Source organism: Oryzias latipes, chromosome 23 (genome assembly GCF_053564925.1).
Source record: "Oryzias latipes strain Hd-rR chromosome 23, Olatipes_Hd-rR_3.1".
Lineage (NCBI taxonomy): Eukaryota > Metazoa > Chordata > Actinopteri > Beloniformes > Adrianichthyidae > Oryzias > Oryzias latipes.
In genome coordinates this window covers 20,056,185-20,081,868 of record NC_136259.1, presented here as the reverse complement: position 1 = coordinate 20,081,868, position 25,684 = coordinate 20,056,185, and the positions used below count along the sequence as shown (strand labels likewise).

Here is a 25,684-nt window from a genome sequence, read left to right as displayed (position 1 = left end):
GTGCGCTGAACCCTTACAGCATGATAAAGTCATTTGAAACTTTGAAATTTGACAGAAAAAGAGTGGTAACAGAATACATCCACCCATTTTCCAAACCTGCTTCATCCCCATCTGAGTCACGGGATGCTGGTGACTATCCTAGCAAATGTCAGGTGGCAGGGTTTACACCTTGTATGGCTCGCCAATCCATCCCAGAACCACAAAACCACACACCCTCATATATATCAGTGTGGCAACACATTTCCCTCCCTCCTAGAATAAAAATCGTTAGTGCGATCATAAAGGTTTAAGAAAACACCAGGCTGAATAACCCAAATGACATTTATTCCATTTAGATGAAACACGAGGAAACCTCACTTCCAGACGCAGGCTTTCGCCTGCCTCACGTTTGACATTAGTGACAGATCCTTCACCTCAAACCATTGTTTCCAGATGCTGACAGCTTCTCGTAGTCGTTCTCCAAAAACAGACATTTTCAAACACATGGCAAGCAATTTATGAGGACAATTCTACATTCCTGCATTCAGAAGAGGTGCTGTCACAATAATACTATCAAAATAAGTTACAGGACATGCTGAGGAGGTCTGAATTTCAGACAGCAGCGAGCCCGTCGAGTCCCACGGGGACACACATGCAGGCGGCTAATACGTGTAGCTCAAACAATCACATCTGTACCATTTTAATAATAATCCTCAAATTATTCTGATGCCCATTCATTCTTATTGTAAACCCACAGACGTGTTTAAGACGTCACTAAGAAAAAGCACTAAAAACAATAAGGAATAGACAATGAAGGCACTTAAAGTCATCTTGTTTTTGAAAAAAGGCAAATGATTCCTATCCATGTCTTAAAATGAACCCTAAAACCTAAAAATGGTGCTCCAATTAACAGTTCAAAAATATCAAAAAAAATTCAAAAGTGGAATATTTTTTTATTTTTGTTTGTTTTTTTACTCCAATATATTTGATGACCAAAAAAGGAAGAAAAATAAACACTCATTGGTTGGCACCACTAAAAATATAGCTGCAGTTTGTGGAGTTTTAAATTTAAAAAAAAAATCTCCTGCAACAGCTTTAAAAGTTCATTTGTAAGCCGGATTATAAAGGCGGTACAGGAGAAAAGAGGATGCAAGAAGTATTTTCTAACGGTCCCTGTTAAGAAAAAAAAGAGATTTAGATGGACTTTCTGTCTGGTTTTTTTCTCCTTCAGTTGCCAGAACCCAGCTATAACCGTCTCAGTCTGACAGGAGCCTCAGTTTGTTCTGAATCAACCCTGAATGCAGGACTTTTGCCTCCCGTTTCCGCAATGAAAACAAGTTTGGATCCACTCAGAAAAAGAGAGAAGGGTGAATTTCATAACAGAGAAGACGGTCTTCCTCTTTCACACCCGCTCAGGGTTGCCAGTCACTCTGCGTCTTGGGAACAGCTTTCTCTTTAGCAAGATGAGCTGCAAAAAGAGGAAAAAGAAGAAGAAACGACTTAAAGAATTGCAGAGTCAATAAAAAAAGAGAAGGTTTTGCAATATGGCTTCATCCAATAATATTTTTCTGGTGACAAAAAAAACAAGTTTCATGATAGGGTTTTAGAATATGTTAGTTTATTTCCAATTGCTTCTGTTTATGGCGTCTTAACATTCTGTTTGCTCCCCTGTCCTACAGGTTAAAAAAAAAAATCACCCCCCCTACCAAAGCCCCGAAATAAAGTAACTTCATTGAAATTAAATCTGTGTGTTTATCTCTTATTAGATAGTTTGTGTGTGGAACTTTTCTGGTATTCAAATGCTTTTGTAATTCTCAGGTCTAAAATGACCCATAAGACAATCTTTGTACTCTAGTCACGTACAGCCGACATGTAAACATAAACATAAACAAAAACAAAGCATCACTTTTTCTAATGATGCAGTCCGATTAGGAAAAGTTCAAAGTCCCCGCCCCCCGCTTCCCCTCACTCATAACTGAGAGCTTTCCGTTTACATGCTCTCCCACTAGCTAACAGCCCCTCACAACCAAAACCTAACATTATTGGTGCAAAAAAAAATAAAAATGGTCGAGTAATATCAGAGCCATCCAGCCAGATTCCAGCTCGGCCGAGGAAAACAAAGATGTACATAGATCTATTCGCCTACAAGAGGATGCATCAGCATGGAGCGGAGCAGGGAGTTTGTGGCCTACCCAGCATATTTTCTACATAACAAATACAATCTTTTTCAAACGCCATTTTTTCACCTGCTCCTGATTCAAAACAATTTTAATAAAGAACTAAACACTCAGAAATACAATTTTAAGCCTGTTTTTCTTAATTATACAGTAGGTCCCCCAAAACAGGCCACAATCTTCATTGGAGTGGGGTTTGAAGCTCCAGTCTCATCGCTAGTTACTTTGAAGCAGTGGATCTTTTATTTTAAACCAGAAAGGCTGGCTGCATCCCAAACTCATGTCCACTGAAGAGAAAAACACAAAACCAAATAAGTTTTTCTTTCCTGCAGCATCCATAGTTATTTAATTTAAGGTAATAATTACCCAAAAGGGAATAGTGTTCCTTTTCTTGTCCCTAAATAAATACATTTTCATTTACTTGCGATTCAAAAAGTAAGAAAACGTTTTTTTTAAAAGCAGCAGACCAAAACTTTTTTTATTCTCGAGTGACGACACTTCTGATCCCCTTAATCTACAAGCAGACCAGCAGCAGCCAGACTCCTCAGATGGCGGCACATCTCCTGCTGACAGCAGAGATTTTTCTAAGGTCACTTCAATTGTTAACCTTTCTTTAAAACGGCTGAGGAGAAACCAGAGACCTTTGGATTAGAATATGGAGGCTCGCTACAGCTCACTGTCAAGCCTGAGTCAGATAGTATTTCCTTAACAAGTGTTCCCTTTTTTTTTTACCGGGTTTCAAAGTATCATTGAGGGAAAGTGACAGGAAAGTCAGTTTTAGTGTCTGAAAGCTCATAATATTTTTCCAGTTGGACGTCGATCTAAACTTGGAACATTATAAAAAAAACTGAAGTCAACAAAGACAGTCAGGTTTTGCATTTCATAAACAAATACTGAAGGTCTTTGGTTTGACACATGAGACAGAGGACCCCTCAAACAACGATCATAGCTCAGGAGTGAATCATGGAACGGAGGATGTGCAATGAGGCGGAAGGCGATGGAAACTGACCTGCTCTGCAAAAAAGGACATCACAGTGAAGACAACCAGCGTCACCAGGACACAGTGGGTCCAGAACTTGAGCTTGTCGCGATACACGCGCCTGAAGAACAAAACATCTCAGTTACTTCGATCTCCATCTGTGACACGTCGTTAAACACAGAGACCTGTGCTTCCTCGGGTGGAAGGAGGATGGCGGCGCGTCTCGGTTAAACACACACGCCAACTGGAGTGATGCAATGAGGGAAAGAAGTATGCAGGAGGGCAGCAGGGGCAGGAGGGTGACAAAGTGACATCACCCAACACCTTGTGTCTGTCACCACAAACTCAGATGTAGGAGGAAATGGAAAGAAAAGAAGGAGCACCAGAAACCTCTAAGCTGTGTCATAATGGTATATTTATCCCACAGCCCAGTCTAAATTTAAAGCCCTGCTTCTGAATCTAAACATGGTTGGTTTGAAGGATGTAAATCCTGCTTAATTTCTCGAAATGTGAGGGGTCAGAGAGGTCACCAAGGGGGCAAAAGGACATTCCTAATCTGCTTTAAGACAACAGGATGACCTGGAAATTTGGCTAATTAAGCTTAACCCTGGAGAACCAAAGACAAACTTTCTTCTGGGCTTTTAAAGGTAATTTGATTTTTTTTTTTTTTTCGTTTTTGAAAAGTAGTGATTAACAGCAGCTAAAAGAAGAAAAATAAAAAATAAATAAATAAAAAATCAGAATAATGGCCAAATTTGACCCTATGGGTTCTCCAGGGTTAAAAAAAAAAACCCGTTGAGGTCTGGGCAGACAACCTTCACCACTACAACATTTCTGCACACATATCCAGTAGCACACATGAAAAAAAAAAAAAAAAGATTATTTCTTTGATAAGTCTTTTCATTTTTCAAACCAAAATTAGACTCAAATCCATCTATTCAGATTTCCAGATGTTGACTAAATGTTTACATAATAAAAAAATATACAATGTAAGCTTAGAAAAATGCACAATAATCAATATTTTAAATAAATTACACAGATTCTTCATAGTTTCTGGAAAAGTATTTATTTCACATCTGTTTGAATAAAGTAAACCTGACAAGTGGCGTGTTTGGACTATCATCTAGAAAACTTAAAGCTATAGTGTAAACAATGACCCGTAGAGTTTGAGTTTATGATTAATTTATACCCCCCCCCCCCCATGTTCAGAAAACTTTTTAGGGAAAACCGGTAAATACAACTTTGAAAGGGATTTTAAAGACCCAAACAAAAGACAGTTTCTTTATAATGCAAAAAAATTAAATCCTTGCAAATAATTTCTTCTTGGGTCAATTTCAAAGGCAGATTTTTTAAAAACCTTAGGATTTACCTTAAAATGTACGGTAGTCAAAATGAAGGGTTGTTTTAGTATTTTAACAATCAAACTCTACATTTTGAGCAATTACATTGTTACTTCTCTAATTTTGCTATTTTTTGTAATTGTAATTATTTTTTTTATTTTTAACGGTTATGCCAAAGATTTTAATGTTTTTAGGAAAGATTTACCAAAAATTTGTCTAAAAGAAACATATTACAAAATATAATTATTAGATAAATGTTAGGAATATCTTCTACCTGCAGACAAAATAGCCTAAACTATCACATAAATCAGAAACGTTAGAAATGAACTGCATAAAAAAAGACTGGATTATAGGAAAGAAAGTGTTTGTCAAAATCGTTTTTACTTTTGTAAAAACCTAAAATGTCTCATCAAATATCTACAAACTTCTCTCCCAAAAAGCAGAATTTTAGAGATGCTGAGCATCTAAATCTAAATATTGGAAATATTGAAGTGCATACCATTCTTGGAGCTCCTCCATGTGCAGGAACCGGTTGCGGTACTCTCTGGGCAGCTCAAACTGGGACGGCAGCGGGAACATGGACTCATAGAAATCCCTCAGCACTGCTTTCACTGTGGCTGCATCCTTATGGCTGTGGTCAATGTTATCGTTCAGACATATGAACTTTCTGTTGGTGTCGGATAAAAAAAGAAAAAGTAGTCAGTGATATATACTAACTGCGATTAAAACACGCTAAATCTCTCATCACTTGGGATTCTTTCGGATGTCGTCCAGCTGTCCGACCACGTGGGAGACGTTGGTTCGCACCATTTTAAAAGCTATCTCCTCCTCTCCCATTATTTCAAACCTAAATAAAACAATAATCAGAGCTAATTCGGAGAGCAATAATCATTCCTTTATAATAACAACAGGTTTTTGGGTCTCACTTGTATTTATTCTGGTCTTTGAAGGCTTTGTGTATCTGTTCGGTGATAGGCTTACAGTGGAGAATCAGGCCTTTAGTGACGGGAGGCTGTAGGTCGTAAGAATAAATCATTTCATTTGGCTCCTAAAATTATTTTAAGGACTGAAATGTCAAAATTCTGTGCAAAAAAATCCTTTTGCGTTGTTACCTACCATGCTCGGATCATAATAGGCTTCCTGAGTGGGGCTGACCAGGTGGAGCTGAGTCAAGTTAGTTGGGAGTGTCTTAGAGCAGTTGATCAGCATCTGTTCCAGACCAGTCAAGTCCTACAAACACCAAAAAAATTTAAAAAATAAACACTTTTTTTTTTTTGGGGGGGGGGGGGGGGGTAATTTTTTCAGTTAGGGCTGACCTGGAGGCTCAGAGGAAGGTCGTGTATCCTCGTAGCAAGAGTTCGAATCTCGCGGTCCGACAGAACGCCCGAGTGATCGGTGTCGATCTCATCAAACACATCTGTGACGTTGAGCTCCTGCTGAGCGCTCATGAGGAAATAAAAGTAGGAGAAAGCAAACTGCATGTCCTCAGAGTGGCGAACACGGTGGGCTGACGTCTTGTCAAACTCCTCCGGGAATCTAAAAGAAGAAAGCGTGGAGCATTCCTAGGACTTTGCTGCTTAAGTTATTTAGGCTTAAATGAAGGTTTTCTTACGTGTCCTGCAGCTCTTGCATGATGAGACGGTCTATCATGTGAGGCATGTGCGCTGGGACCTTTCGGGACACAAATCCAAACTGGCTGTTGAGCAGCTTGTTGACGTAGCGCAGCGAATCAGCAAAGGTGTCTTGCAGCTTTCGCCACGTAGCAGCAGGATCTGTCTGATACGACAGCTCGCTCTGAAGACGCTCTTCCTCCTGTGGAGTCATCAACACAAACGGCACTTTGAGTCAGAAAAATTCCTGACAAAAGCGTTACAGTTGAAGCTTTTACATGTTCTTGCCTCAAGTAAGGACTGGAAATATTTCCTTCTCTCCCATGGCAGGAAGCCTCGGTCTGAGGAGATGAAGTGCTGGAGCCTCCGTCTGACCGGAGGAGCGTTGGCCGCCTCACTCCCAATCTCTGCTTTTTTCTTTTGGGAGATGCTGCTTAAAAGTTTGGAAGTCTTGGGTTTCTCGACTGCAGGACTTACAAAATCGTTCAAATTGCCATCAATGTTGACAGGAATGAGAGGAGTGCTCGGTTTACCCACAGCTTTCTTGGATTTTTCCTTCTTTGACTGTTTAGAAACATTTCCAGCTTCTGTGGGAACTTTTCCCTTCAGCTGCACTTCTTTAAAATCGTTATTGGGGTTTCCCTGAAAGCGGATGCGCTCTTGCTTTTCAGCCAGGAATGTAAAAGGTTTTAGAAGTTCAGCCTTGGTGAAGTTATAACCTTTCACAGTAATGTCACCGGACAAAAGCTTTTCCTCCAGCTTCTGAAGCTCACCGCGAACGACAGCAGGTAAAAGGGACACGTTTAAAGACGGGACCTCTACGACAGCCTCGGGTTCAACGGGATGTCTCCTCTTTATATGTGGTCCTTGTTTTTCCTTGGGGATATCTGAGAACGGGAAGACGGGCTCAGGAGTGGAGGGCGGTGTGGCCTCTTTACCGGCCTCTTTGCTGGCGGTGTCGGATGCATTGGCTGGAGAAACCTCCCGTGTGTCGACAGCTACACTAAAGCTCATCACAAACTCGGTCTCATCGTCTCTCTGGAAGGTGATGTTGTACTGGATCTGGGTGGCGTTGTGGCCGGGGTGCATCAGCAGGTGAATGGTCTTCCACTTGTTGGCAACGGATGTGTGGCGGACCACTGGGTTGTCGCTGACGTGAGCCTCGGAGATTCGGCGAGCTATCTTCTCAAAGCTGAAATACGGTTTGGTCTCTCCCAGAGGAAGAACGTACAGAGTCTGGTTCCTGCGAAGGATGACACGGTGCAGCTCTCCAAAGTGCTCTGCAAATCAACAAAACAGTGAACGTTTCAGAACCATGAGCATTCGCATGATGAAACCTAAGGCCTTTGTCACGTGCACCCTTATGGGTGCTGCCGGTTTTTGGAGTTGTCCGTGCCGGTAAAGGGTCATTGAGAGGAGCGGCCGCATCTGAATCTGAAGAGATTGTACGGCCACCTTAAGGCTCATTGAGTAAATAGAACGTACAAAATTTATGTGTGTAAAATGTATCGTAAAGTATTTGTAAGGCTATTTGAAGTTGAACGCACTTTTGACATACAAGTGATGCTGTTGCATAGGGTCCTGACACCGCACTCTAGTTGTTAGTAAGGTGCGCATACTGGCTCCTTACCGACTGCACACAAACAATTTCAATCTAATATACCTTTGCATAAATCCAGTTTATCAAAAGTGCATGCACATTTTCTGGACCAATTTTGTCAGCCAGACAAGACTTTAAGGCGATGTCACACTACGTACATTTTGTGCATATTGTACAAATGAAAATTGGTCATACTTGAATATACATGGAAAAAGTGAGAAAATTTGTAATCTTTACGTGAAATTTTCAAAGATATATTACGAATGAACCACGGATAAACCACAAAAAAGAACCCGTAAATCCATGTAGAAGCCAAGTGGACCTATTACCAGAAAACTAAAAAATAGCCCAGTCTTTACTTTTTTTTTTGTCACCTTTCCTATATGTTGGTTCATGCTTCCATAAGTATTTTATCTCAATCCCGTGATTAATGGATACGATGACTCCCATGCTACAGGAATTCTGAAAAAATGTCAGCCTGTAATGCTCGTAGAAAAAACTGTGCATTAATATATTTTTAGTCTATGGGCTCACGAAGCGGTCTATAGTTTTTGATATTTTGTGCAGGCCACCTGTGTATTCCATACAGGTTTGTCTACTTTTCGCTTGCAAAAGACCCGTATCCACCCATAAAGGCAGTTGAGACTACAGTTAGACATAAAGTCCAAGACAAGCAAATCCATTTACCCACCTTGGCCACAATCGCCTACATCAAATCCGCAGGAGAGCACATTGCAGGCCTGATCACAGAACTTGTCTGCCAGCCATGAGTTAGCACAGCCTTGATTGCAGTACAGCGTCCCTCCGATGCCTCCCAGACCAGCGGCAAACTGCCACACCTGTCCTCCACCTCCACCTTGTCCAACGACACCTGCAGGGAACCGGCCATTCGCGCCTGCCCCTGGTGGAAAAAGGTGGGGTAAAGGGTGACCCATGAAAATCAGAAGTTCATCAGTTTAAATATTGTCTGCCTCCTTACCCAGGCAATCTCCTCCATCCCAGTCACAAGCAGAGTTGTTACAAGCTTTGTCACAATACCCATCTTTGATCCAGGATCCTGGGCAGCCCTCTGCACAGTTGGGAACAGGCCAAGTCAGGTACACCTAAATTCAAGGAACAAAACATTTCAGGAACGGCCAGTTTGATTCCCAAGACGAGTCTTCTTCTGTTGTCTGAACACCTTCTGTCCTTTGGAGTGGCTGTAGAAATCATCTGGCCAGACGTCTTCTCCAAACATCACATCGTCATTAAGGTAAATAAACCTCTGGGAGAGTCCTGGGATCCGATGGATGTGGGTCTCTATGGCAGGAGAGCTGAAAGTGGGAAGGTGGCTGGTGTTCAAGAAGATATCCTGAAGGTCAAAAAGAACAAATTTTATTTAAAACAGCCAGATTTTTGGCCAAAAATATATGCTGTGACTCTGAATTCTTACTTGATGTGTGACAACTGTAACCCTGGGGTTGTCCAGGTTGAGCCAGGACGGTATTTGGCCATTAGTGACGATGAAGATGTGTCGCACCCAGGGGGCGTGTCTCTCAACCGAGCGCAGCGAATAGCGAAGCTCCTCATTGTCCTCAAATCGGCTTGCTGACACATCTTCATCTTGTTTAGACTGTAAAAAAACAAAAGCGTTTAGTTCAGTAAAGACCGTTCAGTTGTATTTACCTACATATGATTATAATATTATGCCTTAAAATTCCTATGAATAAATAAAATAGAAAACTGTATTTCGAAGGGTGTACCTGTGAAATAGCAGTGAGGTCCCAAAACAAGTAGGCGGGGCTAACTGTTAACTCTTTCCCATCTAGCGTCAGGTTCTTCTTAGCCTGCTGGGTCAGATCGGTGAAATCCTGTGGGCTTCTCAGATGGAGCAGAGCGATACTGGCTTCAGAGTACAACTCAAACTGACGGGACAAAAAGCACACGGAAAATTGGAGTAAGATTTGATTTCACGAAGATAAAAGTGAGAATGAAAAGCAGAGAAAAAGCCAGGCAGCTATGCCGTCCAACCATCCATCTTCAGAACCCGCTGAATGTCTTTTGGTGGAGCCGACCCAGCTAGATTTTGGTGAAGGCCGGGAACACCCTGAACAGTTCACCAGTCTGCTGCAGAACCACACACTCACACAAACAAACACACTCACATGCACACCTATTTAGAGTCACCAATTAACAAATGAAGCATGTTTTGGACTTTGGGAGGAAGCCAGAGTGCCTGGGAAAAACCCACACATGCACGGGGAGAACATGCAAACTCCACACAGAAAGGTTACAACCAAGATTTGAACCAAGGCCAGGCGAGACCGCTAGCCACTGCATCCCCGTGCAGCCAGTCATGACTTTTTGAACAAACATAACTACACGTCTGTAGCTTTCGTGTCTCGTTTCACGTAGAACATACATTTAATGGCAGGGCTTCAGATCGGTTCCTAACTATTAAAGAGACAAAATTAACAACAAACTTAAAACATCTTAAAGACCCACTCTGACGAAAATAGTGTTTTTGGTGTTTTAACATGTTCTTGTGGCATTTTTCTGACGATATATATGAAGAAAATGAAGAGTAAAATTGCATTTCTGAGTATTTCTTTATCCAAACTATTGTAAATTAAGAGCGCACAAAAAAATGTAGTTTAAAAAGCTTGTAGTTGTTGATGGTCCCTCACACACGGTTCCGGACCAGAGGAGACAGATCCTTCCAGGCTGTTGCTCCTGAACTCTGGAATGAGCTCCCATTGTCCTTGCGCTCCCTGGACTCTATAAATTCTTTTAAAAGTCAACTGAAAACCTTTTAGTTTAGTTTGCAAAGCCTTTTAACTGAAACTTTTTATTAGGGCTTGGGGTGATTGTTTTACATGGTGTGTGTATGCTTTTTTATAGATACACATATTTTAACTTGTGAAGCACCTTGTGACTCCTGTTCTGTGAAAGGTACTATAGAAATAAAATGTACTTACTTAAAACAATTTTGTCAAAATGTTTGTTGCGTGTGACAATATATTGCAACGGACAATTTTAAGAGCAACGATAAATACTTGCCTAAAAACCGTATTGTTGATTTAAAAAAAGAAAAATGTCTTGTAAAGATGAGAAAGAACCTTTAAGAAAGCTGTACTTTGACAGCTGTGGCGTTAGCGTGCAGCAAGAGAGTGACAAAGCAGAACGCGTATGACTGGTCGGAAAATGATCCGACCTCATATTCAAAGTTAGGGGTCACAAGGGGGAAGATGCGTCAGATCTCAGCTCAGAAATGTAAGGCATGTTTGGTGTGTGAGACTATATATTTGATTTTGAATCCACGTCTAAACCATCAGCAAATCAAAACACTCCATATTTAACACTGGACGCTTCCTCCGTGATGTCACTGCATTTACAAACAGAACTGCACTGAAACTTCTGGGTTTTAAAGGCAAAAAAAATCTTTTGGTAATTCAAACACACTTAAAAAAACAACATTTTTCTACAAAGATTTTTACAGAAAAATCATTTTAATGTATCATATCACAGAAATAACTCGTGTTCTGCCTCGACTTGTCACTTTTCCTCTACTCCTGTTTTTAGTTTAGGGGGATTATCTGGGATTTACAAACTCAGCGATGAGTCGAGCCTCAGATCACGTTGCCTTTTTTATTTCAGTTCTCTTTATAGTCCTGATAATGCTCTAACAAAAGACTCACAAAGCAGAGGTCTGCATGCGGCCTCAGAGAGGCTCACACTTGTGCAGGACCAACTGAGCATCAAAACTAACACATTAACAAAAATCATATAAAGTTATTTGGTTTGTAAGGAAGTTTGTCAAAAAATATTACTTTAAACAGATTCTTAAAAACACATTACAGATATTAAAATACTGATACGTTTGCTAGACTAGGTCACCGGGTTATAAATGTTATTATTTGCAAAATAAAAGAAATTCCTTCTTCAGTTTATAGATCATTTCTGTGCCCTCTTATCCTCCTATTGTTGTGGGTTTTAAAATAAAGTATTATGGCATTATGTAATTGTTTCAACGTGTGCCAATAGAGCTGCAATTAGCCCCACAGTTTAACTACAGCACACCTGTCACCAGAATGCTTCTGAAGCTAACAGAGAATTCCCCAGAGGAGGATCTGCACTTGAATGCACCACCAGTAATTTGGATAATAAAAAAAGAGATGCCAATGCAAGTAACCACTTCAAATTGTTTTTGGTATTTTTAAGCTCAAAATTGCATTTCTAAGTATTTCTTTATTCAAATTATTGTGAATCAGAAGCAAATGAAAAAATGTAGTTTGATTAAGATTGTTTTTGTTATATAGAAAATATGCTGGCTGGGCCACAAGCTCCCAGCTCTGACCTCTCAGCAGCGGGAAGGGGGAACGGGGTTTATTTGTACAACTCTGAGGCGAACTTCTATTAATTAGTGCCACTCTGCAGAAACGATGTGCTAGGAAACAAAACAGGTTTTTTGGCTAAAAACAACATAATTAAAAGATCACTGGGAACGCTTTTACAATAGATACAAAGATGATTGGAGTGGGACTTTAAGCATTTTTTAAAAGTATAAAACCAAAATGTGGAGACATTTTGACATTAAATAATGGTTGCAAACCTCTGATATCGCTGTGCAGATGGTCTTGATTTGTGAAAATTTGTTTGGCATTTTCATTAAATTTGTCTCCGAGTTGCGGGTGGGGTTCGGTGAAGAGCAACCCCGGCCCCCCTTCCCTTCCTCGTTGCTGAGAAGTCGGAGATGGGAGCTTGTGACCCACTCAGTGTATTTTCTACTCCCCAAATACGCTCTTTTTAAAAACCACATTTTGTCTCACCAAAACTTTGTATATACTCAGAAATACACTTTTATTCTCAGTTTTCTTTTTATGTGTCACACAATGCTGACATATTTGAACTTTCATCAGGAAAAACAAATTGAGGGGACCTACAGTCACTGGAGATCTTTCATAACAAGCTACAGAAGGATTCACTCTCTCTTTCTTTCCTTAAACATCGGAATTTAATCTAAAAATACTTTTTTTTCAGAAGTATGACTACAATCTCAGAGCTTTGTCATTGATATGGGGATTGTAACATAAAGAATTTCTTGGGTCTCAAAAATCTCCAAATTATTTTTTTTTCCAAATCAAAACTTAAAATTCCAAATATTTTCAGAGTTTTTCTTTTAGAAATGTAATTTTCCATTTAGATTTCTGACTTTTACTACATAATTTTATCTTTACTAACAACTTTTTTACTTGAATTTCAGGATTTCAACTCTTATTTAAGAAAACTAAATTCCACTAGTTAGTTTTACATTTCCTTATAGAGGCCTAAATCCACGAACACATAGAAAATACACAACATTTTGTTTAACAGAGACTGGTTTGTCAAGATATCTGATGGGTTTTGCATTTCTTTATGTGCAATCAAGCACCAGATTGTTTTAAATTTTTCAACACTAAAAGTTCTGTTTTTGCTTTTTTTTCCTATCTATTTTTAAATGCAGACACGTGGAGAAACACATTTGAATCACAGTTCAGAGAGGACACCTAGTGGACACGCCCAGCCTTCTTTCAAGCGTTTAATTACACACTAATACAAACACATCAACACAGATGGGGGCAGGACTCGATGGGCAATAGCAGGGGCAGTTGATCCGAGTTGTACTCCAGCTTTTCATCACCATATCACTCAATCTAAGAACGGCTATAAATACCGGCCACCTCTCCCTGCTGAGACGGCCCCTGCAGAGTATGCACATCATCCCCCTTTCACAGAAGCGTCCGAGTGACACCAGGAAACACCTTGAAACCAGAACTGTTCATTGTGCAGAGGCTCGTGTACCCAGAATCCCTTCAGATCTTTTCCGTCCTGGACTCGACACGTCGTGTCGTTTTCACCTCCTTCCAGCTTGGAGGCGTAAAATAAGCGAGATAGTTCAGAGGAGGTCACTAAAATCCTGGTGACCTTTCGGCGGGCTGGCTGGCGCCATGCCACTCAAAACAGTTGGTCTAATGTAAACCCCCACGCCGCCGTCTAGGGTTACAGCCCGAATGCCGCTGGTTATTGTCACATCACCCAAACGAAGCAAACATGGAGACCAGTTAGGGACAACTGGTTCGATGAAATGTGGGTTAAATGCTGTTATTATTGCAGACATTGAGACTAATATGATTGTTTAGTCTAACAACGTCTATTTAAAAAAAAATCTTTTACAAAGCCTCTACATAAAGCAGGTTAAATCTGAATATTATTTTATTACAGTTTGCGTTATGCAAACTTTACGGACCCCCTTAAGCAGGGCAGTCCAACCCTGCCTGGTTTCCAGCTCTCCCTGGACTGCTTGATATCGACTACTTAGAGCAGGTGTATTCAGTCAATCAGGATGTAGAATTCCTTGAGTCAGCTAATCAGCAGCAAGTTGATAGGACAGAACTAGAAAACAGGCAGGGTTGAGGCTCTTGAGGACCAGGGTTGGCCAACACTGCCTGAAAGGGACATGGAAGTGTAAAAAACAGCACTCATTTTTCCTTACTTCATAGTTTCTAGTGCATTCCAGTTAGTTTCAGGTGCCCACCAGAAACTAAAATATTTTTTTTTCTATTTCTAGTTTCTAGCACCAAATAGTTTCTAGTAAGCACCAGAAACCAGAAATAATGTTTGTTTTTTTTCTATGTCCCTTTAGGGACTCCATACTAACTCAACTAAACAATTTATATTTACCATCATTGTGATTTCCATCAATCATTTTGAATTTTGTTTCATTTGTGCCGGCATTAAAAAAATTATCAATTATGTTAAATTTTTTGGAAATTAATGTACTATTCTTTCTTCTATTCTTTTTATTTTTGTTAATAATAAAGTTCTAGAAATGACAGTGTAGGTAAAAGAGGATAGAAACAATATATTTTTTTTCAAACTATGAATAAAACAAATGTCCCCAAACTCAAGATCAGGACAAAAAGTCAAATATTTTATTTTTGGTTTTCCTTTTTTTTTTTTTTTTTAAATCAAAGATAGATAAACCTAAAATTGTTTTTTTTAATTTGAACGACCATCCAACTGATCTATATTGAAACGTTCTAGTCGCAGTTATGAAATGTGTCAGTTATCTAATTCAGCCGTTCATTAGAAGACAGCAGTCATGAGCAGGACGACCGTCCTCCCAGAGGCTCCAGTCTGCCATTGTTTACTTGGAATATTTTAGTGTAATCCCAGCTCATTAGAGGCATTCCTTCCTCTCGATATAAAAGCAAAGCTATGATTAGGGAAACTTATTAGATGCACAAGCTGCCAGCCAATGAACCAAACATCGACTCTCTATCCACGCATAGCTGTTTAAAATAGAAAGAAAGCTCATTTCTACAATGTGTTGCTTCTCAAAGGAGAAATAGGATAGTCTTAGATGAGGCAGTAATTTTAGTGTATTGCAGTTCAATCTTTGAAGGAGTAATAATTGCAAAGCCTCCACAGAATAATAAAACATGAGTGACATTTGAGGAAAATTATTTAAAAGGGGAAATGCAACCTTTCCTTTGCAAGTCAGATAAAACTTTTTTCATGAAACAAAGTTTATATACAGAAACAAGTCAAATGAAAGTTCATTAAAAGCTGGAGTGGATATTAACCGACTATCAATGCAACTCTGCCACCTGCTGCTTTAAAGCTAAAACGCTTCCTGTCTGAGGAGACGTTTCCATTTATTTATAGATTACACTTTTTTCAGGATAACAGCAGAAGCTTGACAACCACAGACCCTTTCCAAAGAATTAGAACATCATGGAAAACTTTATTTCTGTAATTCCATTAACTGAAGCAAATTTTTCATAGAATATACATGTTTAATTGATCTCGAGTATTTGCTGATTTTTACATAAATTGGGGTTCAAGCTCATAAAACCCACAAATAAAAGGATTTTAGAAATTTAGAGAAATCGCCATTTACCTAAAGACAGATAATGATCTCACAAAATCAATCAAAATCTCTGTCTTCAACAAAATTATGTGATCATCTTTAATACTTCGATATGGGGCCTGCTGGAAGATGAAATCTGAATCTCCACCTAGATCCTCAGCAGAAGGAACCATGAAGTCCTCCAGAACATTCTGCTAGACTGATACAGTGGTTTTGGATGGAAGAAAGCAGAGTTTATCAACACCAGCGCTGGACATCGTAGCCCAAATCATAACTGACTGTGGAGATTTCACACTGGACCTTCAGCAGCTTGGGTTCTGCTTCTCACCAGTCTTCCTTCAAATCCTGATTCCCAAATGAAAGACACACTTTGCTTTCAGCAGAAAACAAGACCTTGGACCAGTTGAGACATTTCTTCTGTTGGCCCAGACTCAGAAGTGGCTTGACCCGAGGAACCCAACAGTTGTAGCTCATATCCCAAATGCGTCTGAATGTGGTGGGTTTTGAAGCTCCACCTCATTCCACTTTTCTGGATGTCTGCAGGTTCTTGAATCGTGTCTTTTTGATGCTGGTGACCACATTTGTCTATTTTGCTGGTGCATCTTCTCCTGACACATTTTGTCTTTGCATTAGACTCTCTGTTGATCTGCTTGGACTCAGCGCTCTATGAACAGCCAGCTAGGAACTTCTGTGGCTTAGCCAGACTATGGAGGGGATCAATGCTGGTCTTCTGGCCGCTTGTCAAGTCTTCCCCATATTGAGCCGAACTGAACCAATTTAATGACATGTGGAGAACCTATGCTTTAAGTTTAGTAGATAATTAGTTGGTGAAACTCAGTTTAAAATATACATGCTCTGAAAAATTTGGGCAGATTTCTCCAAGTGTTCTAATTTCTTTAAAATCCTTGAATTATGAAAATGAAGACACTTTTCCACGGTATTCTAATTTTACTGAAAGGGTCTGTATATATACTGAGAATCAGAAATGCTTCACCTCTTTAATCTTGCTGGTAACGACTGAAGGAAGTTTGACCCGCAGCTGCTCCTTCTCCTTGAACGATGAGGGGAAGCCGCTCAGATAGGCCAAAGACTGCATGCGGATCAGACCTGGAGCCTCTTTATCTGTCGTCTGGATAACACAATAAACTTCCTTCTGCAACTGTTTTACAATCCGAAGGACCAGGATCACATTATATCCACACTTACCAGGTAACATCTGGACACGGAGAATTTCTGGACTCCTTTAGACAAATCTGTGTAGGCTTTATCAGCTGTAGACAAACAAACGGGATACACATGAGAGTTGTTTTTTTTTTTTGGCGGATTGGCTATGAAAATATTTTGTAAATATTATTTGTAATTTTTCAATGAAATTCGGTCCACATTTGCAGCCACAGTGATTTATTTTGTAGAAAAAATCCGTCGCTGGATTTTATTTTGAAGGTCAAAGGTCATCCCAGACGAGCTCTTGTTCCAACTTGAAAGGATAAATAGTCTCAGATGTGCTGTAAATGTGTACTGCTCCGTCCTTAACATACAACTTTAATTAGTATGTGAACATTAAAAACACATTTGATAAACGTAAACGGCAAAAATTTAAGGGCTTTATCCAATCAGTGATGTCCCAAACTATCTACTTTTCTATTTAGTTTCATTTGTTTTACATTTCATTAAGATTTCTGGAAATTACTTTTGTTTTCCAAAACCTTTCCATTTCTTTTGTTACTTTTTCCCTTTGGAATTGTGTTTTGGTTTCTGGAATTTTGTTTTAAGTTCTAAAATGTAATGTTTTTTTATTCTTTGTTTTTGTTTATTAATTATTGTGATATTTAAAATGTTTATTCATGAAGTGATTTGTTGGTGTGATTTTGACTTGAGAGCAATCGCAGTTTAATTATTACAAATTGAAACACATGTCAATGAAATTAGAAAAGCCACTTTAAAAATCGGTAAAAAGGTTATTTTAATATGTCACTGGCGAGTAGACCTTGCAACCAGTCGTGTCATATTTTTGTCATCAGTATCTTTTATTCTGAAAAACTGCTAACATACATATTCTCAGCCTACATAAGCCAGTGCATTCCATTGCAGTTTCCAGCTAGTCTCAAAGTATTTTCACATTACATCAAAATAAAAGCATTCTTGTATACTTTAATTTATAGACAAACCTCTCATTTTTGTTCACAAAAACATGTTCATCAATACGAATCTAAAGGTACTTGAATGCATCACAGTTCTCTAAACTCTAGTTCTGTTCTGTCATTAACCCTTGTGCTATCTTAGATGACCCCACCCTTACATTGACGTGTTCTCCCTATACCATGACAAAGGTGGATAAAGGTGGAAAGACTTCATGTAATCCATGGACACCAGTGAAGATCACAAATCATTGAAGAAAAAAGGTTCAGCACACTGTCTAGTGGGTCAAGATGACCCAACTCCCAATGTTAAAGTGCCTAGGATAGCACAAGGGTTACACATCGTTCCGTTTGGTGGTGTTCTGTGCATCTTTTACCGTCAGCCTGCGACTGGAAGACGACCACAGAGACGGCGGTGGGGGGGTGGAAGGGTTTGTACATGATCATCAGCCCTTTGGCGACGGAGAAGGAAGCAGAGACCGTCGGTAACTCTTTAAGCGTGATGTTGGCTGGCAGGGCGGGGTCCAGCGCCAGCATGGGCGCCACGATGCAGTGGGACAGCAGGCACTCGGGCTTAACACTGCAGACAAATAGGAATCAACCACGACAACACCCCCCTATAAAACCACCAGCTGTGGGCTTCAACTAATACTCATTTTCACACGTTTAGCAAATGTAGTTGATGCATTTAGCAGCTCTCTTAGTGGTGGTTAACATAAACAAAGAGGAAGCCACAAAAGAAGCAGGCAGAAGCAAGTTCTCACAGGAAATACCTGCAGCAGAAATTAAAAAGCAGCTTTAAAAATCCCATAGCTTCACTTTCTGAGTCGGTATTTTTTTTTTATATTTCTTTTGTGTGTTACAAAGTTTACTTGTGGTTCACAGTGTTGCTGTTTTGACACAGTTTCTCAAGAGAGGTGTGAACAAGCCCTCTAGGCTGACGACTCTTGAAAAACAGACGTGGAAGGAGCTCAAAGACGAACAGTTTATGTTCAAATGTTTCTGAATGGACTGCACTAAAATAAAACCTACAGAGCAGGGGTCCCCTACCTTTTTCAGCCCACCGACCGGTTTAATATCAGACAGCATCTTCACAAACCGACCTCCATAAAGCTGACCAGGGCGTCTGATTTTCTGCAGCTTCCAGTTTCTCTTAACTTTTGAGGGTAAAGTTTATCTTCATCCTGTGTAAAATATCTGCAGCTGCTCTAAACTTTATTTGTACGCTAGATTTCCTGTAGGAACCATTAAAATGTCAGACGCCAACTTCAGCTTCTCCTGACTTTTAAAGGTGGGACGGAAAAATACACTAAAAAAAAAATTTGTTAAATAACTTTATTAGCAGTATCTTAATAGCATTTGGCAGCCGGATGCTGAATATTACGCATTATTATTATGGTCTGTGAGAAAAACTGTCCCAACAAGTCCATATTTGGAGTAAAGGTTCCTGGTTTTTCTACATTACATGAAGCTTTCTTTTATTTTGAAGTCAAAGGCTCTTCTGCTGCCTCACCGGCTCTTTTCTGGCAAAGAATTTTCAAATAGGTTTGTTTTTGTTAACGTTCCAGGCTTTGGGCTTTCTATTTAGAAATCGGCGCAGCCACTTTAAGAAAGCAGCAGATGGATTTTCTACACAAGACCGAGCAACATGTGGAGGAGAGTGCTTTTTCAAAATAAAACTAAATTCAGAATCAGATTATAAAATAAAAATATAGGTTGTGTTTTTTTGGTACTGATCAGCCGGCTGGGGGTTAGGAACCACTGATTTAGAGCATCAATGGAAAGTCAAAAGTTGCACAGTTTTTGGAGCATCCTCACTTACCTATCTTTTGGCACTTCTGTTGTGTTGTTCATGTTTTTTCCCAGACGTTCCCTGTATGCAAGAAAAAAAAGAAGTTGGCAAGGGTTAAAATGGATCCGTTTGGTAAGTTAAAAACTTTTTTGATCAAAAGGAATTTGCAATAATCTGCTAGAACAAAAAAGATGGTCAAATATGTTCGAACAACTTAACACTGCAGATAAATTAGGGCTTTTATTTAGTGAATTAAACTAAAATATAAACACTACGATCAAATTCCCTTTGGAAAAAACATTTTTAGGAACCAGATTATACATTTTTTTAGATTGAAATATACATATCCCTGGCTACATAAGGGTTAAGGTAGCCCAAGCAGATAGTGTATGGGGTTTAGATGGATGGACTGACAGCCCTTAAAAATAGAAATTTAATGGCCTTGACAGAGAAAAGTTAATTTCCTATTTGGCTGACACCAGCAAAGGAGATGTGGTGTTAGTTTTCTTATTTTTAATCCAACTCTTTTTAGATATACAGTGATCCCTCGCAATATCACGGTTTACTTTTCACGGTTTCGCTACTTCACGGATTTGCATCGTGCATTGTGTTCTGCATTCTGATTGGCTAAAAAGTCACTCCGCTTCTTCTCTACCTGCGCGTCAATAATGTTGCAGTTTAATATGTACACGTACGTAAATCAGCTTTCCAAATTACGTACATGAAAATCATCTTGCAATTTCAAGTTTCTCTAAAACCCATAGAAAAAGAGCGACAACAACTGTCAATCACTATGTTCTTCTCCCGATCAAACACAGCTGCACCGCCGGCTTGAGAAGGAGAAAACACTGCAGCTTCTCAGACTGAAGAGCATTGAAATACACCTGAGCCACTATTTGTCTGTTTGTACTTTGTATTTTTTTCATAATCATTTAAATTTTCACCAGTTTAATCCAATTCTTCGGGTCGCGGTGGGCGGGGCTAATCTCCGCGATTTGAAGCCTTCTGTTCACATTGATGATTAAATTATTATTTGACAGTACAGTACAGACGTTATTTGTTGAAAAAAAAAACGTTTTTAAAGTACTTTGATTTGTGAAACAAATGTTTGAGCCTGTAAAATGGTTTGTTCTTTCATTTCAATGTATAATAGAGTATTTAATTGTATAATAATTGTTAAAAAAAATAGAGGTTTCTACTTCACGGATTTTGCCTATCACGGGTTCTTTCTGGAACGTAACCCCCGCGAAAAACAAGGGTTTACTGTATTTCATAATAAAATATATAGAAACATTATTATAAAGTGTTTTTTAACTTACCCTAAATAATTTATTTTTAAAAATTGAGTTAAGAAGAGAGGATGGTTAGATTTTTTTTAAACACTTTTTCCTGAACTTATGAGCTGCCGAATTAGTCATAACATTTTGTCATAAGTGTAGCTCCATAGAAACCAGGGATGTTTTTCGCTTAATATTGTGTCACTGTCAATAACTTGTCCCTGACAGGACAGCTACAGATATCCAATCACTCATAGACATTGCTGTCCCGTTGAGGGATGGGACGTGTGATTTAGTGATAAGTTATTCTTCACTTGATCACACGTCCCGCCCCCAACTGGAATTTTTCTGCTGCGGACGGAGACGGTGGAGGAGAACCTACTTCAGTGCTCTTTGCTCCTCTTCCAGCTGTTCTTTGACCTCCTTCAGCTCTTTCAGCAGGCCAGAGTCAGTCCCGTTGACCCATGTGTACACAACATCAATAGGCATAGGCAGACAAAGTCTGCAGAGAAGAACATTCCAATAAGGAAAACCAAGACCCGAGCTTATTCTGACCTGTTCTTCTGATGGGTCTACATGAATTTAAGCAGGGTTGGGGTTCTGTCAAGTTGTCACGTTTGCAGATATTAAGACATATGTTACAATTAGTTTTGTTCCCCATCAAAGTAGTTTTTTTTTTTTTTTTTTTGTAAAACACTGACATTAGTAGACCAAATATTAACTTGTTTTAGGGTTAAAGTTTACCTGTTTTGGAATGATTTCCCACCCAAATTGTCCCTGTAGGAGTCGAACAGCACATGATACTGATCCCGGCTCCACTCTACCACCACCTAGAAGTAGATCGCATTCATTCATCCTGAATATCAGCAAAAACCTCACCTGGAATCAAACTGTAATCATGATTTTCTCACATGTGTAAAGCAGTTTCGTAACTTTAATGTTCAATATAGGAATGATTACGGACAACAACGCTTACATCTTTTTGACCATGACTGCAGAAAGGTAGGAAACACACTAGTTTCATTGAAGCTGCACGTGGTTTGTTTATTTTCTTCATAATGTAGCATAACTCTTTTGACACAAAAAAATGGCATGGATGAATGAATTACAAATATATGAAAATGAGTACAAATAACAGTACTAATTTGTAATTTAATGTGCGAAATATTAAAATCACATATGGTAACTAAGTGAAGTGTTTTTGAAATGCTCAAACTAAGGTTTAAAATGTGTTTGAGTCATTTACACGCAGATTGCCTTAAAATGTAGATTTTCTCAAAGGAGTTTGGTGGATTTTTCTACAGTTTACTATAAACCAACACTAACTGACGGTATTTCTGGACACGAATCAACAGAAGAGCCTCACCTCTCCAAACTGAAAGGCGGAAACAATCATTAACACCAGTCCCCCGAAGCAGAGGTAGAGCCCGTACCGGTGAGACAGACAGGTGTACGTCTGCCTCTGCAACAGCTTCAGAACCGAGTTAACGACGGCCATGATCCTCCTGGGTGAAGCATAGCGTGGCATTCATTCGACGTAAGTACGAAGAAACGCGGGTAGACGCGCCAAACACAAGAACTTCACATCACAAGCGAAACGGATTTGTCAGCTGACCGCCAGCGAGACTGCATGACACATGACAAACACGTCTCACGCTTCTTCGATGACGGGGAGGCATCGATCTGTACAGATCGATATCGCCCCTTGCGGGCTGGGGTGGTAGTGCCCTAAGAGTCCATTCAAAGCATCCATTCATTCATCCTCTGAGCCCGTTTTTAATGGACGTTTTTCTGCTACATCAGATTCTGAAATTTTTAAACCTTTGAAATTTCTTTTTGAATTTTTAAACTTTTGAATTTTCTTTCAGAATTTTTAAACCTTTGAATTTTCTTTCTCAACTTTTTTGAGTTTTTGGCCCTTTAAGGGGTCACGTGGTTTGCAAAGGATCAAAAAAAGGCTACTACATAACACTAATAAACAAATCAATTTAAAATCGGGATGGAAATTTTTCACTTTTAAAACTACATTTTTCTATTTCCTATAATGTTGGTAAATCGGATTTTAAAAAATCAACTAAAAAGAGGATGAACATAAAAACATTATTTGAAAAAAAACTATTTTCTTTTCATATTCTTTTTCTGAATTACATCAGTTTTTATTTCTTGAGGGGGGTTAGTTGTTTGGTTTTGTAAAATTGTTGTCACAGGTTCAGATATGCCTTCTTGTAGGGATTCTAGTTTGAAAAGTTGGGGTTTTCAAGCTCCAATACAAATGAAACATTCTTGTGATAAATTATTGAAAAAGTAAGCAACAAATTTTTGGTTTTTAAGTTAAGATTAAGACCTAAAAGACTCAAAATTATAAATAAATTCAAAAATAAACTAATAAAATGCAGCTTTTTTGGAAAGCTGCATTTTTGGAAAGGGGCATTCTTGCAACAAGATTAAAAATGAACTACAGAGCAGAAAACATGGACCAAGTTATGCAAGTGTGGGTTTTCTCCAGGGACTCCGGCTTCCTTAAACCGTCCAAAAACATGCTTCATAGGTTAACTGGTTACTCTAAATTGTGACTGTGAGTGTGCCTGGGTGTGTGATTGTGGCCCTGTGACAGACTGGTGACCTGTCAAGGATGTCCCCTGCTTTCGCCCACGAGTGGCCAGGATAGGCTCCAGCAGCCCCGTGACCCCAAAAGGGACAAAACGGGTTTAGAAGTTGAATTAAAGGAAGACGAATTGTAAGGCAATTAAAATTTTATTTATCTTTAGTGATCCTAAATGGGCAGTCATTAGTCATTAATCCATCTCCAGTCTTTTGTTGTTGTTGTTTAGAGTTTTGAAAACGAAAAAAAAAAAAACTGGTGAAAATATGGTGATGTTGTTGAACTGTGTGTGAACAAACGGCTGCAAACCTCATGAAAACACAGTTAGAAAAAAAATGTGGTTCAGAAAGACAAACCGTGACTTTACTTTCGTGAAGCAGTTTTACAGGAAGCTGAATCATGAGGTTTGGTGAAGCTGTTCTGAAGAAGAAAAAAGACGATGTCGAGGTCAGATGTGTTATTTTCAGTTAAAGTCATGATGCATTTGTGCAATTAGAATTCATGGCCTGATCAGGCAAATTTTAACCCTTAGTAGTACAGGACCTTTTTGAGTGTTTTTGCTACTTTAAAATTTGTTTTAATAATTTATCTTTAAAACTATTTTATGTGGAAATGTTTGATATCAATCTTTTTAGTACAACCCCAGCTTTTTTTCTGTTTTTACTGACATTTTTATTATATTACACAATAATTCTTCTGAATTGCACAAAAAAACCTTAATTTCAAGTAGTAAATTTAGTCTTTCGTTACAGCAAAAGTCCAACAGTTTAGATCCAACAGTTTCTTTTATGTTTTCTAAAAAAAGATTAAACATGTAGAGTCAAAATAAAAATGTCTAAATTCAAAAACAAAGACAAAGTCACAACAATGTTAAAAAATGTGTAGCAAACAAATGTGATATGAATGGTTATATAGGGTTAAATTATTAGCTTTTTAAACTCTGAACTTAGTTGTGTCAGAATTCCTTCACTATTCACTAGTAAAAAAGCAAAGGTTGGTGAATTTAGCCCACAATGCATTGCGTTTAAGCGATTTTTCATAAGAAAAAATGTATTTTAGTTTTTTCTTTTTTATAAAAAGCCTTTGTAAACAGCCTTTATAAAATGTTCATATTTATTAGGTTTTTACCTTGGGAAAACGGTGGTGTATTATTTGGTGTTTAAAAAAACAAAAAAGTAGTATAGTATCCGAATGTGTCATATTTTCCGCTTGGTTTCCTTTTGGCTATGATTTTCTTGTGTTTTGTTCTTGCAGGTTAGCTGTGACATCACATCCTGAGTCTGTCACGGCTGTCTGCAGTCACTAATAAGTATTTTCTGTATTTCAGGAGGTGTCCTTTTGTGTTCTGCACTCGTTTGTTTTATGTGTTCTGCTTTCATTGTTCATTAAACTTTCTAGAACCATTTTGGTCATGTCTGAATCCTTCTTCCATCTGGGTTTCCATCTGACTGTAACAGAATGGATACTAGATAGTTTTTTTATCACTTACTTTTAGTTGATTTATTATGAAACACCAATACTCTTTCTGATTGGGTTGTATTTTTCTATCACTTTTGAATAGTTTTGCATGTCATGTTTGCACCATAAGTTATAAACATTATTGTAAGCCTTATTGTGGCTAAAAAGGGGATGTTCCCGTTTAGCAAAAATGTAAACTTTATTAATATAAATAACAGAACTTTCATGTTGACTTTATATTATTATTGTTTCCTTCCTGAAAAATCTCACTGGATTAATTTATAACAAAAGTGATTTTTTTATGCCTGACTTGTATTTTCCAATTGTGTGCAGAATCCGAAAAGTGAATAGGAGCTTTATGAATAAATATGAATAAACCAGTAAAGGAGGAAGAACATTTTATTTGAGGGTGCTGGTAGGGTGCAGAAGACTTTGGAAGGGTGGCAAATGAGAACAGTAGAGTGGAAAATGTCAGAAATACATATTTCAAACAGTTTTGCTATTGTAATTATTATTAATATTAAAACTGCAGTTCTTTCAGTTTAAGTGCTGTCTCTAATGCTTAAAGATGTTTGTATTGATGATTTCTTAATCTTTGTCAATAATAGTCCTATTATTTCCTCAGAAATTGGGGGAGGCAAAACCTTTTCCTGAGGGGCAGCTGCCCCCTTGCTCCCCTGTAGCTCCGCCCCTGGAATAAACCTAGTAGTTTATTAAACAAAGTAAATCATAAAATCCAACAAATGTAGCCTCAGGGAGCCAAAGGGAGCATGTGTCATGAAAAAAGAGAAAAAAAGAGGATTTGAAATTTGCATAAGACAGCCCTCATTGAGGCGTTTGGGGA

General features: G+C 38.8%; 1 protein-coding gene across 1 annotated transcript; it reads right to left on the bottom strand.

Moving 5' to 3' along the window:
- Positions 1 to 303: 303 nt before the first annotated feature.
- gnptab (N-acetylglucosamine-1-phosphate transferase subunits alpha and beta) lies at positions 304 to 22,882 on the bottom strand. Its single transcript, XM_004083185.5, has 21 exons — positions 22,147 to 22,882; positions 21,525 to 21,610; positions 21,163 to 21,282; positions 19,534 to 19,584; positions 18,089 to 18,291; positions 16,780 to 16,844; positions 16,568 to 16,702; positions 9,425 to 9,586; positions 9,115 to 9,294; positions 8,863 to 9,033; positions 8,662 to 8,785; positions 8,374 to 8,583; positions 6,371 to 7,362; positions 6,085 to 6,284; positions 5,789 to 6,008; positions 5,589 to 5,702; positions 5,399 to 5,484; positions 5,221 to 5,319; positions 4,972 to 5,139; positions 3,163 to 3,253; positions 304 to 1,447 (listed from the first exon to the last, which is right to left on the bottom strand). The coding sequence occupies exons 1-21, from the start codon at positions 22,306 to 22,308 to the stop codon at positions 1,382 to 1,384; spliced, it is 3,705 nt and encodes a 1,234-aa protein (XP_004083233.1). The 5' UTR covers positions 22,309 to 22,882; the 3' UTR covers positions 304 to 1,381.
- Between the last annotated feature and the right edge of the window lie 2,802 nt (positions 22,883 to 25,684).